The sequence below is a fragment of the Sphaerodactylus townsendi genome, linkage group LG03 (genome assembly GCF_021028975.2).
Source record: "Sphaerodactylus townsendi isolate TG3544 linkage group LG03, MPM_Stown_v2.3, whole genome shotgun sequence".
Classification (NCBI taxonomy): Eukaryota; Metazoa; Chordata; class Lepidosauria; order Squamata; family Sphaerodactylidae; genus Sphaerodactylus; species Sphaerodactylus townsendi.
Window position 1 is genome coordinate 85,477,314 of NC_059427.1, and position 16,028 is coordinate 85,493,341.

The window sequence follows — 16,028 nt, forward strand, 5'->3', positions numbered from 1 at the left end:
AAAGTGGTCTCCAGTTTTATATTAATAGCATAACAAATTCTTCCCATAACATTATTTCTTTGGTCTTCAGTCATATGCACCTGGGAAAAATCTTCACTGTTCATCACCTTGTGGCTCAAGTAGGTAAATAACACCCCCCCCATTGCATTTCAGTCACTAATCTCTTAAACATGTACAGAAAGTTCTCTAAAAGTTAGTCCCTGTGGGAAAATGGAAAACCAGCATCTAACTGCAATACACAGAGTACTAATATCACAAACACAGCTAATTTCAAAGGATCAGTGGGCTCCTAAGTTACAGCAGCATCCTGTGATACCAAACACAAGTATCACACACACACACACCATTTCTGAGCAGAGAGCATATGAGAGTACTTACATCTCTGAACTTGTTCCAGTATTTATCTTTGTCATATTGGGAAACAGTGCTCAGCCATTTATCACTGTCCAAGAAATTGCCATTGCTGCTGCTACCAGTGAATATTTCTGGATGCCTGCCTTCCACTTGCAGAAAACACCAAACAACTATTGCCAATATCCTATGCATCTGCAAAGGGAGAGGCAAAGGAAAAGCAAGGGTGGAGGGGGGGGGGGAGGGGAGAGAGAGAGAGAGAGAAGAATACCTGTCTTAGTCATAGTACAACACACAACTGGCTTCATGCCACAGAGGCAAAGTGTACTCGACAGCCACCTATTTTGTGGAGACGAAGCTGAGCTTCTCCTTAGCAGCTCCCGTGGCAGCTTCCTACCGCCTCCCAAAGGTTTCCATTGTACGGAGGGCGACGTAGTGATCTAAACAAAACTGCCAAGGCAGCAGAGGTACGGAGAAGGCAGGCTAGATTCCCAGGAAAGTTTGACAGCAATAAGTAGGCTTTCTCCTCCGACCCTGACCTACTGGGAGCTCCGAGCCACCTGCCTCCTCTCTCCTTCTCCCCACAGAGAAGGCTTCCATGCCCGCCCTTCCAGCAGAGTGCATGAAGAAGACCAGGCAGAGATGCGGATGCCACCAGTCCCTTCAGTCAGGAAAGAAGGCGACCAAGGACTTAAGTTTGCCTGTCGGGATGCTCCAGCTCCGCTTACCTTCGGCCACAGGGCTTGGCTGGTCTTTGGAAACGCCATCCGCTCCGGCCTCTTTTGTGCTGCCGCGGCGTGGAACGCTTCTGGCTTTGGGGTTGGAGCGAGACACCGGCAGCCCCGCTAAAGCTTCGCCCAGCCGCTTTGTGTGTGCTTGTGTAAGTGTAGAGCTGTGTGCGGGTGCTTGCCTCGCGGGCTCGGCCAGAATACGCGAAATTTGGCGCCATCTACTGGCCAAGATACAGAACAAGCCAATTTAAGGCTTGTCTCGGGGCTGGTTCTTTACAGCCTGCCAGTCCCGCGAACTGTTCCTCCCCCCACCCCTCCCCCATATGTATAATTTTAATTGGGTCGCCTTTAATAGACTGGCGTGCCAGTGCCTACCAACACTCCACGTTTGGCATGTTGCTGACCACTTTGAGGACATGTTTCCCTAACTGTGCCGGTTGGTGGTCAGTTTTGAAAAAAGAAAAGATAATTTGAGGAAAGATAATTTATATGACATCTGAACAGGAAAAGATAAATTATAATTAATTTATAATTAATATATAATATGAGATAATTCATAATTTACAGGAAAAGATCATTTACATGACATCTGAAAAGGAAACATTGTATTTTCTTCAACTGCCCTAGGGAGGACAGTTTGAGAAAGGGAGGAAGTTCACTGGGGACCCGATGCCATAGAGACCCGATGTCATTTCCTTCACTGGGGGCTGATCTCTGTAGTTGGGAGCTCAGTTATAATACTGGGATAACTTCAAGGTTCATCTGGAGGGTGGAAACCCTATACCCTATACCTACAATCCCATATTAAGGTTGGCATCCTACAGGTGGAGTGTGGAGATCCCCCAGAATTACACTTGATCTCCTGATGACAGAGATCAGTTCCCCTGGATAAAATAGCTACTTGGGAAGATAGATTCTATGGTATTATACCCAGCTGAAGTCCCTTTCCTCAGCAACCATGCCTTCCCTCGGATACCCTTCCAAATATCCAGGGGTTTCCCAACCTGGAATTGGCAACCATAATTCCAACTTCTGGCTGAGAAATTCCTGGAGGTTTGGTGGTGGAGTCTTGAGAGGGTGGAGTCTGAGGAAGGGAGAAAGCCTAGCAAGGATGTGATGTCATTGAGTCCACCCTTGAAGCTGCCATTTTCTCCAGGGGAACTGATCTATGTCGTCTGGAGATTAGTTGTAATTTCTGAGAACTCCAGGCCCCTCACCTGAAAGTTGGCAACTCTATCTGAGTTGGTAGTTGGAATTTGTGTAAAAACCTAAAATAGAAGAGAGAAAAACAACATAAGTCACTTCAGGTTCCCATTAGGGAAAAAGCAGGGTACAATAATAAAGGAAGTAAGTAAATGAATAAAGCCAATGTTGTATAGTGATTAAGATGTAGTACAAGGACCTGGGAAAACCCAGTTTCAAATCTTCATGTGTGCTGTTGAAGCTTACTGGTGACCTTGGGCCAATCACACATTCTCAGCCCTGAACCTGGCTAGTCTTCAGATGGGATCTCTTCAAGGAATACCAGGGTCATGATGTGGAAGTAGGCAATGGCAAAACCACCTCCAAATGCCTGTTGCCTAGAAACCCCTATGGCAGTGGTGGCAAACCTTTGGCACTCCAGATGTTATGGACCACAATTCCCATCAGCCCCTTCCTACATGGCCAATTGGCCATGCTGGAAGGGGCTGATGGGAATTGTAGTCCATAACATCTGGAGTGCCAAAGGTTTGCCACCACGGCCCTATGGGATTGCCATAAGCCACTTGTGACTTGGTGGCAAAACATTAAATAAATGAATATAACCCTAATGGACAGAATGAGTAGGAAGATTTAAATCAACCTTGAGCAGCCTCTTCTATGGGAGACAGCACAGAAGATTTCTAAACAATTTTTTTACATTGGGCATAATCTTAAACAGCATGGCTGCCAGGTTTTTAAGCTGCACTGTTGCCTGGCAGATTGCTGAACACTCATACAGTTTTTCTATAACAATCTCCCAGGTCTGTCCCTCAGGTCCATTGAACTGGGAAAAGGAAGGAAGGATAGGTGGTAACACAGCAAAAGGACGCTGCAAGAATAATAGCTGTGGGAGTTGCCCACAGCCACTTTCTTGAGTGGTCTCACCTCATGACCAGCGACCAGTCCTACTTTTGAATTCCAGAGTTGGCAATTCTACATGCACAAGAAGGAGAAAAACAATGCTAATTAACCTGACACAGTCAATTTATTCTATACCAGGGCTCCAAGTCTCCATACACACTTGTGAATGTTTCCCATTTGAGAATTAGTTTTCTGTATTGGAGAAATAATTGTATTTACCGTATTTGCCAATATATCCAAATTAGTGGTCAGGTAAGAATTTTCATTTGATCGATGACTGATTGTGAAGTGAGATGATTCCCCCCTCCCTTCTCCCATAATGCCATCTTTTTTTGGTTTGTGTTAAGGATGAACCCATTGAGAAGGTGGAAGGACAAAATAGCTAGCTTCAGCTCTAAGAATTAAACTCCCACTAAATATTGGAATAATATTAATCAAGAGCTTGAAGATCAACTCTAGCCAACCCCTTCCCCATTAATCACAACACAACACAGAAGAGCTGTGATTCAGAAATACTCTTGTAGTCTTATGTCCTCTGGGCTGTTCTACAACTAAGCCCTAGCTGGCATGCTACAATGTGTCAGTTCAGAAAGAGCAAAGGAAGTGGGCTAGAGCAGATATTTGGAGAAGTAGGAAACAAAAATGAGGGATGCTGGAAAACAGCAAAGAGTTTGGACCAATATAGGGTGTTACTGAGAGGATTTAAACTTTTAAGATGTGCATATATTGGGAGAATATAAATAACATTGCCAACACACTGTAATTGAACCGGAACAAATTAATCTGCCAAAGAGATGCATTTCTCTAGTGTATTTTAAGCATTATAACCTGGATAATATTTGCACAGGAAATATGTGTTTCCATTTACTCAATTATGGTATAATTTCATATTCCAAAGGCTTCTAATCCCTTTTGATCCTACTAAATATGAGATCTAGGTTTAATCTTTGACAGTGATTCACATCCTTCAGCAGCTGCGGTACATCACAGTCATTTATCATTCATGGTGAAAGTAAAAATGTCTGCAGATTAAATAATGTATTTATCACCAGCTGATGCTTTAGCAGTTCCTTGTTCTAATGTTGGGGATGTGGAAATGTCATATCCTCCAAAAGAGGAAGTATCAATGTCATAATATTACGGAGGTGTCAAACATGCTGCAGCTGTACTACTCTTGCTTCTGGAGTTTCCAACCCTGGGTTGGGAAATTCCTGGAGATTTGGGGATAGAGGCTGGGAATAGTAGAGTTTGGGGGAGGAAGGTAATTTCAAGAATGTGATAACATATCATCCATCTTTGAAGCTGCTATTTCTTCTGGAGGAACTGAACTCTGCCATCTGGAGATCAGCTGTAATTCCAGGAGAATGCCAGGCCCTACGTGGAGGATGGCAACCAGACTCTCCTGCTTCAGCTGGGCTATATTGGGATTGGGTACAGTCTCAGCAATGAAGGAAAGGACTCAATTGAGAAGAAAGGAACTGGAGTCAGGGAAAGAGTAGAGCCACAATGAGGTAAGGCAAGTGATGGGCATGCCTTGGATGCACAAAGCTGAGGGGTGCAGAAAAAGTATATTAAATATGCATCCACTATCTAAAGCTACTTTGCCTACTTAGGGAAAGGACGCATTCTATAAATTTGACTTTGGCTACTTAGGGAAAGGACGCATTCTATAAATTTGAATTGAACCAACCAAGATGAAGCGGATAGTTCATTAAGGCAAAAGGGACAGTGCCCCATGGCCCCACCAAGCACAGCCGCTTGCTGCTTGTGTATTTTACAGTAAAACAGAAGAGAGCCAGTGTGGTGGAGTGAAGCAAGTGGATTCTAATCTGGAGAACTGGGTTTGGTTCCCCACTCCTCCACCTGAGTGGCAGAGGCTTATCTGGTGAACCAGATGTGTTTCTGCACTCCTACATTCCTGCTGAGTTACCTTGGACTAGACACAGTTCTTTCAGAAGTCTCTCAGTCCCACATACCTCACAAGGTGTCCGTTGTGGAAAGAGGATGAGAAAGGCACTTGTAAGCCATCTTAAAGTGGATTCTGCATGGGCCAGAAACAGCAGCATGAAAATGGTGTAAAAGGTTTTTAAATGGTGTAAAAGGGTTTACACCGTTTTCACACCACTTTCACACCACTGTTTTCAGCCCATGCAGAATCCACTTGAGTCTCCTTACAGGAGAGAAAGGTAGAATATAAATCCAAATTCCTCCTCCTCCTCCTGCTCCTCCTTAAAAAACCTTGCTGAAACTAGCAGTCCAGGGCTTTGTGGGTGGTCATATGCCTCCTTATCAGTCCCAGTCTTCTTGGGTGCTTCTGCTTCTGCTTCTGGACTTTAGTCAAGTTCCTCCTACACCAGTGGTTCTCAACCTTCCTAATGCCGCAACCCTTTCTTACAGTTCCTCATGTTGTGGTGACCCCCAACCCTAACATTTATCCATTTTACAGATGGAGAACACTGATGCAGAGAGTCTTAGGTGACCCCTGTAAAAGGGTCGTTCGACCCTCAAAGGGGTCACGACCCCCAGGTTGAGAACCACTGTCCTACACTCAAGGATCTTCTCCTTAAGTCTTCTTAAAGACACAGGCTGTTGCTGGGGATAAAGCCTATGGTTGCCCAAGGTAAAACTATACAAAGAGAGCGATGCATATTAAAACAAGGGAAGATGGACAAGCTTGATCCATTGCTTCTTTTGTAATGTATTGAACAGGCAGTAAGGATAGCTAGTGCTTCTTGTGGGGGGAAAATCAGTAAATCGTAAATAATTAAAAACTACTCTGAGCATCCCAGGGTCAGGTGTCAAGAAACACATTTATCCTGTTAATGGAACACAAGATACTAAATAATATTAATTTTGATGCAATTATTGATGAAGTTCCCTCATTGAAACAAGAAAACATGGAATTTTTTTTATAAAGGTCATATCTGATATAGTTTAATTGTATATATATTTAAATACTAAGCTAAATATTCACTTATATGTTAGTTGATTGTCTATTCTGATCTCATGACTAAAATTTGTGTTTTTATTGAATTATTGTCTCATTTTACAAGTTTTTATTTTTCAAAAGTTTTAAATTTTTTATGTGCACTGCCTTGGGGACCCTGATCGGGTGGAAGGGTGGCATGAAAATGTTTTTTTTTTAATAAATACAAATAAAATAAATGCGATATTTGTTGTTTTATTCTTGTTTCTTGTTATTTATATTATTTGTTTTACCAAAAACAACTACTATGAATCACAGGGGTGCTATTTTATATGCCTCAGGTTCACCTTGACGGTTCTGGTACTGGCAAGGTGATTGTGTATTTGGATGCAGTGATAATTATGCAGCAACAGTCATTGTTGAACTTATGGATGTTTTAATGATGATGTTTTAATGTTAATTATTTTAATGTGCATAGATGATTATTTGTTGTATTTAAATTATTCTGTAAGTGCCCCAAGCCTGAAAAGGGAGGGGCAGCCTATTAAGTTCAATTATTATTATTGCTATAACAATTACCAGTGCCAAATGGATGAATTTCTTCTGAGCTCCAAGTATATAACTGCATATGCATTCAGTTCGTGACACATGTATAATAACCACATTTAAGAGATGAAATTCCCCAAACTATGGTATAGAGTACTACCAAAAAGCTCATTTATCTTTTGCTGAAAATTATTATCTGCTTGTGAAATGTTCTTTCCTTAGATACTATTCCATATTTCACTCAGCTGCAATTCTTTGCCTATGTTTCTGCTGCTTTGAGGTAAGAGACATATTTTAAATGATATAGGCAGTGGGTGAGACCTGTACTCTTAATTCATAGCTTCCACAATGTTAAGATGGGTCTGGTTTAAATCCCATATGGCGTGCAAAAATATTTTGCTGTCAGAAAACATGGATCTTGTCAAGAGGCTGCCATACTCACACAATTAAAGGAAAAACCAAAGAAAAATGGCTTCTGGCATGAAAAATAATGGACTAACTGAACAGATAAGCATTAACCACATTTTAAACTTTGCAGGGTTTTTTTCTCCCTGTACTCAGCAGTAAGAGATACTCTCATATTGAAATTGCACACTCCCAATGGCCCAATGGGAAAAACCCATTGACTTTAATCGGAGCAGCAAAATTGGACTCTACCAAATTAGCAGATTCTGCAAGCAGTTCATTAGCTCTAATTAGTTATAATAACCTGAGCAAAAAAACCAATTTAAGACTGTACTACAGCTGCCAAGCTTAAAGTCAACACAGGTGTTGTGGGTCCTTTATGGGGAGAAAAAGTTGGAAGCCATTCAGAGGTTGTGAATGAATATGAAACATTATCAAACCTTTGTACAACTTCATTTTAAAGTTTTAAAAAAGTGTTGCTAAGCATAAAGCAAGAGAGTATTATTTACATAGGAATGAATTATGGGATCACATTTATTTCTATGAGCTCCTTGACTAAGCTCACAAACAGAAATATGAGACCTCACTTTTATGAATGTTCAGATGTGTGGAAACAGTTGACCGCATGATGCTGCCTTATACTGAGTCAGGCCATTGGTCTATCAAGGAAGAAAAAGAAGAAGAGTTTAGGTTTACACCCCACTTTTCTCAACTGTAAGGAGTTTCAAAGCACTTTACAAACTCCTTCCCTTCCTCTTTCCACAACAGATACCTCATGAGGTAGGTAGGGCTGAAAGAGGTCTGAGAGAACTGAGACTAGGCCAAGGTCGCCAAGCAGGCTTCATGTGGGGGAGTGGGGGAAATAAGTCTAGTTCACCAGATAAGAGACCTGAGCTCACGTGGAGGAATGGAGAATGAAACCTGGTTCTCCAGATTAGGGTCCACTGCTCATCACATCACTACACTATTGTTTATTCTTAGTGACAGCTGCTCTCCATGGGCGTAGGTCAGTGATGGTGAACCTTTTTGGTTCGGTGTGTCAAAAATTCAGGAAATGCCTAACTTGATTCTGCTGGCATGTCAAACTACCGCCACCATCCTGAAACAAAAGAGAAAAAATTATTTACATATTTGTTTATTTAAAAATGCAGTCCAATCATGTGTGGTGCTATGTACTATAAAAAGAAACATCAAATAATTACAAAAATGACTCAAATTCAAACAGGGAAAATAGTTGTAATAGGGTGTTGTTGAATGCTGGCATGTCACCCAAAATGTTGTGGTGTGTCACCTTTGATGTGCATGTGATAGGTTCACCATCACTGTCTTAGGTAGAGGTCTTTCATATCACCTACATATCACCTGATCATATTTTAATTGTGGATACTGTGGGTTGAACCTGTGATCTTCTACAGATAGATACTCAACCACTGAACCACAATCATACTCACATATGAATGAAACAATTATTCTCTGATTTTTCCAACCAGGTTGCAGGTAACTCATTATACTTATGATTCTGCTTTTGATCTGCTTCTCATTGCTCATATTCTAATCTCAGTGAGTTACAAACACTTTTCACATTTTTTATATGTTCTTGCATTTGTTCTGTGGTTTTTGTATGTTCTGATAGCATGGTTTTCAAATCCTTAAGACTGAGTCAATGCTGTTCTATTTTGTTGAATCTCATATCGAAGTTCTTGTCTGTGGAATCTAATTCTAAAGCTATATGTTGTTTAAAGTTTATCCCATCTAAAACGAACAAGGTAATTGCTGTTTCTAAAACATCTTCTTTGCATGTCTAGTATTCATCTTCCAGTATTCTGTCTTCTACTCCTTACCCTAAGATAATTAAATCCAGATGTTAAGTGAAGGTCAATTAATTGGAAAAATAACAATGAAATTTCCTTTCACTCAATCAGTTTACCAATGCTATCAGTTAATTAACCAATAAAATACTACTATATTCTCCTGAAAGCAAAGCATGACTACTATATAAGCACAAATTCAAAAGAGAGGATCAATAAAACATACTTTCAATTACAAATGATTTATACACTTATCAGATTTTTGCAAAGTTATTTAAAAGGCTCTTAATTATAAGACAAAAGACATATATAGAACCTGGTCTCCTCTTACTGCTTCATCTGAAGGCCCATGCCCTGGCTGAAGGGACTTATTTTATACCAGTCCCTTCAGCCCAACAAACATGTCACAGCCTATTTGGATTGGGTAAAACTCACAGTCCTTAGCTTCCTTTTCTCTTCCCCCTTGTGGTTAGGTCTGACCAAGAGTATGTGGTGCGTATGCACGTTAAATTATTTCACTGTATTTAGATATCCAGTGCAGTTAACCCTATATGCAAAGTTCTCTCTGATTATATTATCTGGCTTTCTATATTTACTTCCTTTGTACTTCGTTTATCATCCACCTTTCCCACTGAGACTCAAGGCAGATTACCACTGAAAACAATTCCATAAAAACAGTATAATACTTATAGCCAACAATGACTTCATAGACACTGTACACAAAAATCAGAGAACGTTGCACTAAAACCACAGTATGATACAGACAGCAATGCTGGAGTTACAAGGCTCTAGAATAATACAGCAAAGTCAGTAGAGCCAGATGTATTATAGAATTACAAAACAATGCTGGAAGAATAAACACAGAACTGAAAAATGTTGAATGTTATGGCTTGATTATATAGCATCAGGCTAGAATTTAGCAAAACAGTGAAACAAAATAACAAAACAAAATAAATCATAAGTCCCATTTATTTCAGTGGGACTGATTTACAATGCAGCCTTATGCTAGGTTATAACCTTCTAAATCTGCTGAAATCAATGGGCTTGGAATGATGTAGTTCTGCTTTGGATCAGGCTGCTAAGCACACGCCAAAGAATATTTTTGAACAGAATCCAAAGGACACACACAACAAATTGGAAAGTGCCTTAAACAGGCTGGCCTGGATCCAGTTAGCTAAGTCCCATTGAAATCAGTGGACTCCTGACTAACTTGTCTTATTGGTTTCAGTGGACAATGTGAAGTATATATTCTAGTACTAAGGGCTCAGAGATGGCGGCTTAACTTGATTCCATTTGCTGTTGATGCTAATCTAGCATTCTGAAGAAGCTCATACCCAGTGCACCATACCCTACATGAGAATCTGAGAGTTCATGAAAGAGATTGAGGGTAAGGGCGGCTATAATTTCCTTGCTGCTCTCCCTACAGGCCTCTCAGAGTGGCTGTGTTTCTTTTATGCTGCCCAGTGGTAGTTACAAGCAGCTCTGCTCTACTTATCTTTCACATAATAATAAACCAGCAGCACAGGATCAGAATGTTAATGCTTTCCACCATCCATGACTATTTTTCGTTTTCTCTGCCTTCCTTCTCACCTCAGCTTTTAAAAAATCTTAATGTCCCCCACCTCCTTTCTGCCTTCTTGTTTGTTTTCTCCTGCTGTCTTGAATACTCTATCAGGACAATGTAATTGCTTTCCCAGGGATTATACTGTACATGCTTGAGTTTTTTAAAAATAAAACCCCAGGACCCACCTCCATCCATTGGACAGTTTCTCAAAGAATCTTTTTCATTCAGGAGTTGAACTTTGCAACAGTTCTGAAGAATTTATAAGAGACCTAGAATATCTTATAATGAAACAAGCAGAACTGGAATTTGTTTTGTTGAACCAGGTAAGCTACTCATCACCTTGCTCAAATGCCTTCTGTAGTCGTGCACGCGGAGTCACCGTAAGAACGAGACGAGACGCGGAGATATCATCTGGTGGAGAGAGCCAGCAGCGGGAGCGCAGGGGTCCGTGATCCTGGCAACTCTGCGGCGTGCTAGTTCCTGGCACCTTTTATTAGGTTTATGCGGGGGCGTGTAAGGAGGCAGATTGGTGTGCGACCGGGAGAGCGGGAGGGCGGGAGACCGGGATATCATCATGTGATGCATGATCTCATCGGGCTGGTACGTGCAGGAGGAAGTGTCTGCGTCTGGGTCTAATCCACACCTGGGGGCAGGGGCCCCATTGTCCCTTTGTATGGGACACCTGGTGGTGGCGAGCCAGGTAGTTCATGACCTGTGACTCACCGGGGGGGTGGAGGATGGGGGAGCGAGTGCGACCAGAAGGCCGTAGTTGGGCCAGCGTGCCGGCGCTCTACCTACGGTGCTGCTGGGTCAGCGGTGCATCCCTACAGCCTTCTAAATAAATACAAATCCCAGACATATAAGAATGCAGGCCATGCATCTGTGTGAGGGATCAGCACAGAAAGTTAGTAGAGTCCATTGCATCATTTCACCCTCAAGATGAAGCCCATGAACAAATCCCATGCACCCTTTTAGCCATCACCTTCACTGGAGGTTTGTTGGTCCTGACATGTCCAGACTTAATAGGCCTTAGTAATAGGGAATATAAGTTGTGCTGTTATAAAGTCAAGAGAGGGGCAATTTAAGAAGAAGAGAAGAAGAGTTTGGATTTATATGCCCCCTTTCTCTCCTGCAGGAGACTCAAAGGGGCTTACAATCTCCTTGCCCTTGCCCCCTCACAGCAAACACCCTGTGAGGTAGGTGGGGCTGAGAGAGCTTCAAAAAGCTGTGACTAGCCCAAGGTCACCCAGCTGGCATGTGTGGGAGTTCACAGGCTAATCTGAATTCCCCAGATAAGCCTCCACAGCTCAGGCGGCAGAGCTGGGAATCAAACCAGGTTCCTCCAGATTAGATACACGAGCTCTTAACCTCCTACGCCACAGCTGCTCTCTTAAAGTAGTCTGGTGGCAAATAAATTTCTATAATCTCAGTGTACTTCATTGTGCTTTTTCAGTATCTCTATTTACTCAGTTGCTATTATTCCCTAGTGGGGCTTAGGCCCTTTCCGCACAGCGGAAAGGGCGCTTCTCCACCGGCAGAAATTATGCCAGTGGGGGAGGGGGCCGTTCACATGGGAGCGTGGGAGTGGCCCCCGCAGAGGCCAGCACAGAAGGTTTTTGGAAAGCGCCACCTTCCCATTGGCGTGGTGTGGTTCGCCGCTTTCTTGTCCCTCCCCACTCACCTCGTCCTCCAGCGTCAGTCTGGAGGGCTGCAGGAACCCTCCCATGCTGCCCTCCAATCTCCAGGGGTTGGAGGGCAGCGTGGGCAGGTCTCAGCAGCCCTCCAGACCGATGCTGGAGGATGAGGTGAGTGGGGAGGGACGAGAAAGCGGCGAACCGCACCACACCGATGGGAAGGTGGCGCTTTCCAAAAACCTCCCTCGGAAAGTGGCACCTTCACGCTGCACCAGGCTGCACAGGACGGCGCTGCTGCGTTACAGCAGCACTGCCTGTGCGAACGGCTGCCCAGGGACAGCGTTTTTGCTGTCCCTGGGCCGCTGTAAATGGCCTGTGCAGAAAGGGCCCTAGATTGTTTTTCTGTCAGAGGGGCTTTTCTGAGACTCAAATAGTTAGAGGAAAGGGGCTTCAAACAAAGACTAGCTGTGACTCGCCACATCCGCCATTGCTGCTGGAAAAGGGCACGGCAAAAAGGCACCGCGACATCTGCCCTTAGAAGGGAGGAATGCAGGCTTTGGCCATGCCCATTATGGGCAAAGACATCATGGCGCTGGCGCAGCGCCATGATGTCATCAAGATGGGCCAACCAGGAACCTTTATAAGGCTTCACCTGGCCCCGGGGCCCTTCTTGCATAGCATGGTGGCAACAAGCTTTCCACCCACCTCTCCCTTTGGGACAATGTTAATGCATGTGTTCGCTGTCATAGCTCAGCCGGCAGGTTTCACATGGAAACTGATCTGATGGTGAGGGGAGCTGGAGAGGTTTGTGGTGAATCATGAATCAGGACACCCAGGCAGGGGCTACTGAGGCTTGCACCTCTTGGCAGTAAAATGGTTCTTCAGCAAGAGGCCTCCGTCCAGCTGAGTTCCACTATTGCTGAGATGCACAAAACTGATCTCCAGCAAGAGGCCTCTGCTGAGTTCCACATTTGCTGCGCAAGGTTAATGGTTTCCTCCAACAAGTGGGTTAGAGGAAGGTTTCACTGGGATGCAGCACTCAGGCTGCCCAGTGTACAGATCAGATCCCATGCTGCGCCTCACTTTTTTATCCTTTGTCAATAAAACGGTTTGGCTATGGCCAATTTTTTTTACCCCACAGACAGTGTCGTTATTGTGGTTTGGGAATTCGGAGCAATACTGGTTCTACCCTCGGGTGGCAAAAGGAAACATCCAGTCTGTACTTTCTCTTCTCTGCATGAAGTGCCCATTATCAAGCAAAGAAGGAGCGACACAGCGAGTGAGTAAGCCACAGCCAAGCACTCCAAAGCTGCTCCAAGTGAAGACAGGCCTTCAGCATTGGGCCAGCTAAATAGCAAAGAGCAGGCCCAGGCAGAGCCCTGAACTCCCTGACCACATGGCAATTTCTGCCTGGCCCCCTCTGATGTGTCACGCCGGTGCAGTCGTTGCCTTGTGTAGCCCTTCCCCTTATGTTACTCTTTGTTTTTATTTTTCTCTAAATTACAAATGAAAGTTGGGGTTTTCCATCTGTGATTCTTATTTTGTGTATGGCAGCTTTGTGTAGTTATTATTTATTTAGAAATACGTTATTAGTTATTTAGATAGCTTAATTTGGAAAGACTATAACCACTGTTTGCCAGTCACACACTCTTGCAGGCAGAGGCATAGACAGCAAAGCTTAAAAAATGGATTTTAATTGGTGGAGCTTTGAGAATGTGGACTTTTAAGTATCTCAGCTCTAAACCATTTAAGAACTTAACAGCACAATCCAAGCAGAGCTGGCAGGCTGGGACAGTGTTGCTTCATCACTACCCCATCTGCTCAACAGGGTTTTCTTGTGGTGTGGGAAGCCCAAAAAGTTTTTTAAAACCTCATGAAAGAATTCCACATAGGAGAGAATAGACACACGTTGTAATTTTGGCTCCCCTGGCTCTTGGGGGCTGACTGAGCATTGGTGGCCAACTAACCCCTAGAATGCCCCTGAAATGCCCCTGACCATCCTGGTGCAGAGTTTTGTATTGGTGGGCCTGGGTGATGGAGGCAGCTTCTGAGTCGGGTAGTGCAAAGCCATGCAGTGTCCAGCTGCTCAGGTAAATTGCCTCTCCGCTAGCACATTTGCCCTTTGAGTTGGCAGCATGGGCGCTCACTCTGGTGCAGGGATGTGCTGGTTCCAGAGTGGGATTCACCTCCACCCCAGACTGGGCTTCTCAGGTTAGAACCAGTACTTTCCATTATATTTTCAAAGAAGGCTTGAAATCCTCCAGCTTGAAGAACTTTTTTCCAACACCCTTCTAGAAAATGTTCAGTAACTTTCACTTTAACTGCTGTGTAGATTTTTGGTTCCCCTAAAGCAGGAGTCTTCAAACTATGGCCCTCCAGATGTTCATAGACTACAATTCCCATGAGCCCTACCACTTGGCCATGCTGGCAGGGGCTGATGGGAATTGTAGTCCATGAACATCTGGAGGGCCATAGTTTGAAGACCCCTGCCCTAAAGGGATATACTTGAGGATTCAGCCTGACTTCAAAGCTGTGAAGTCTCTGAGCAAAACTGAAGGGATGTGTTGAACAGGGTTGTTTACCCCATTAAAGCCTGCTTGGGGCCAAATGTGTTTGAAACAGCTCCACCATTTCATGGTCATTTGAAAAAGTGGTATGTACTCCACTGAAGGACTTCTTCAAGAGAACAAACTTGAAAAGGTTTTTTTCATAAATTCTGAGACAGTACAAAAATTGAAACCCTTGATTTTGTGGTTTTTGCAAAGAAGCCATTTAGAGCAGCAGTTTTCAAATTTTATTATCTTCAGTGAAACACTTCCAGATCAGGTAACGCAAAAGAACTCTTGCGTGCATGATTGCAAAAAGATTCTGGAGCATGCTGCTTTATTTTTCCTTGCACTTTAACTATGTATTAATCCTAGTTGAATTATCAAAACTTATAATTAAAATGCTATTATTATAAAAGAAAACTATTATATGATTCCAAGGAAGCCACAATTGCCAAGATTTGAACATCTTTAGGTTACAGAACTCCTTAAAAAGTTTACTTTCATAAGAAAAAATGTTTACTTCCTACTATACCTAATGCACACTAATTAATATGCTGAACCGAGTCTCCTACTCCATTGCTAGGCAGCACTTAGCAAATTGATCTTAAATTAAATGAAGTTCAATTATTTCAATAAAATATATTCTCCTCCATTTTCAGTTCTGAATTGTAGTAAATTACAGTTTTCTGTTTTAGGTGATGCAAGTTAGAAATTTTAGATCCAGTTGTTTTATTTAAAAACAGTCTTTACTGACCATTTAAGCAATAATGAAAATGAATACATGAACATATAATATTTTTGTTTTGTTTTCATTTTTGGCAGGGGTTCATTAACAACTCATTTAGAAATGGGAGCACCAAAGTCAATGTGACTTACTTTAGGTTAAGCATCACTGTTTCCATTTGCATCAAATAATTAAGTATACTTATTTGCTTGTATTTCTAATGATGGGCTCATTGCAGTTATCAGTGCCTGAGGACACTAATATTTCTGGCAGAGGCTTCCAGGTACCAATTTGTGCTGATGATAACATCTTCTGTCCAGGTTGCAGCCTTCATACCATGGATCAGGCTATTGCTGCCATTCTTGCTTAACCACTGGAAGGGAAAGTAGCTCAGCTGGAAGCATTGAGTCTATTCTATTGAGGGCACTGCTTTTCCAAAGGACTCAGATGCCACTGAGCCAGCCTGCATCCTCCACTATTACCTGCTCTTAACCACTACATCAGAACAAATACTCAACTACATACATTGAGTTTATTCCAACAAAATTGGCAGTTTCCACTAATTCTGCTTTCATGCCCCTGATCTTTTTCATGCCATTCTTGAGGGTCCCCCATACCCCCATAGCAGTATTTTGGGGGTATCAGTGGGCTGCAGTGGGAGGACAGGAGGCATGAAAGTTTCATTAT

General features: G+C 42.9%; 1 protein-coding gene across 3 annotated transcripts in view; it reads right to left on the bottom strand.

Moving 5' to 3' along the window:
* Positions 1-1,222, bottom strand: part of SPOCK1 (SPARC (osteonectin), cwcv and kazal like domains proteoglycan 1) — a 628,061-nt gene extending 626,839 nt beyond the window's left edge. For all 3 annotated transcript variants that reach the window (XM_048491083.1, XM_048491082.1, XM_048491084.1), the window contains exons 1-2: positions 1,080-1,222; positions 379-546 (exon numbers count right to left, since the gene is read on the bottom strand). In XM_048491083.1, coding sequence (XP_048347040.1) covers positions 379-546; positions 1,080-1,118 — 207 coding nt within the window. In that variant the 5' untranslated portion in view covers positions 1,119-1,222. The remainder of the gene's footprint in view (positions 1-378; positions 547-1,079) is intronic.
* Between the last annotated feature and the right edge of the window lie 14,806 nt (positions 1,223-16,028).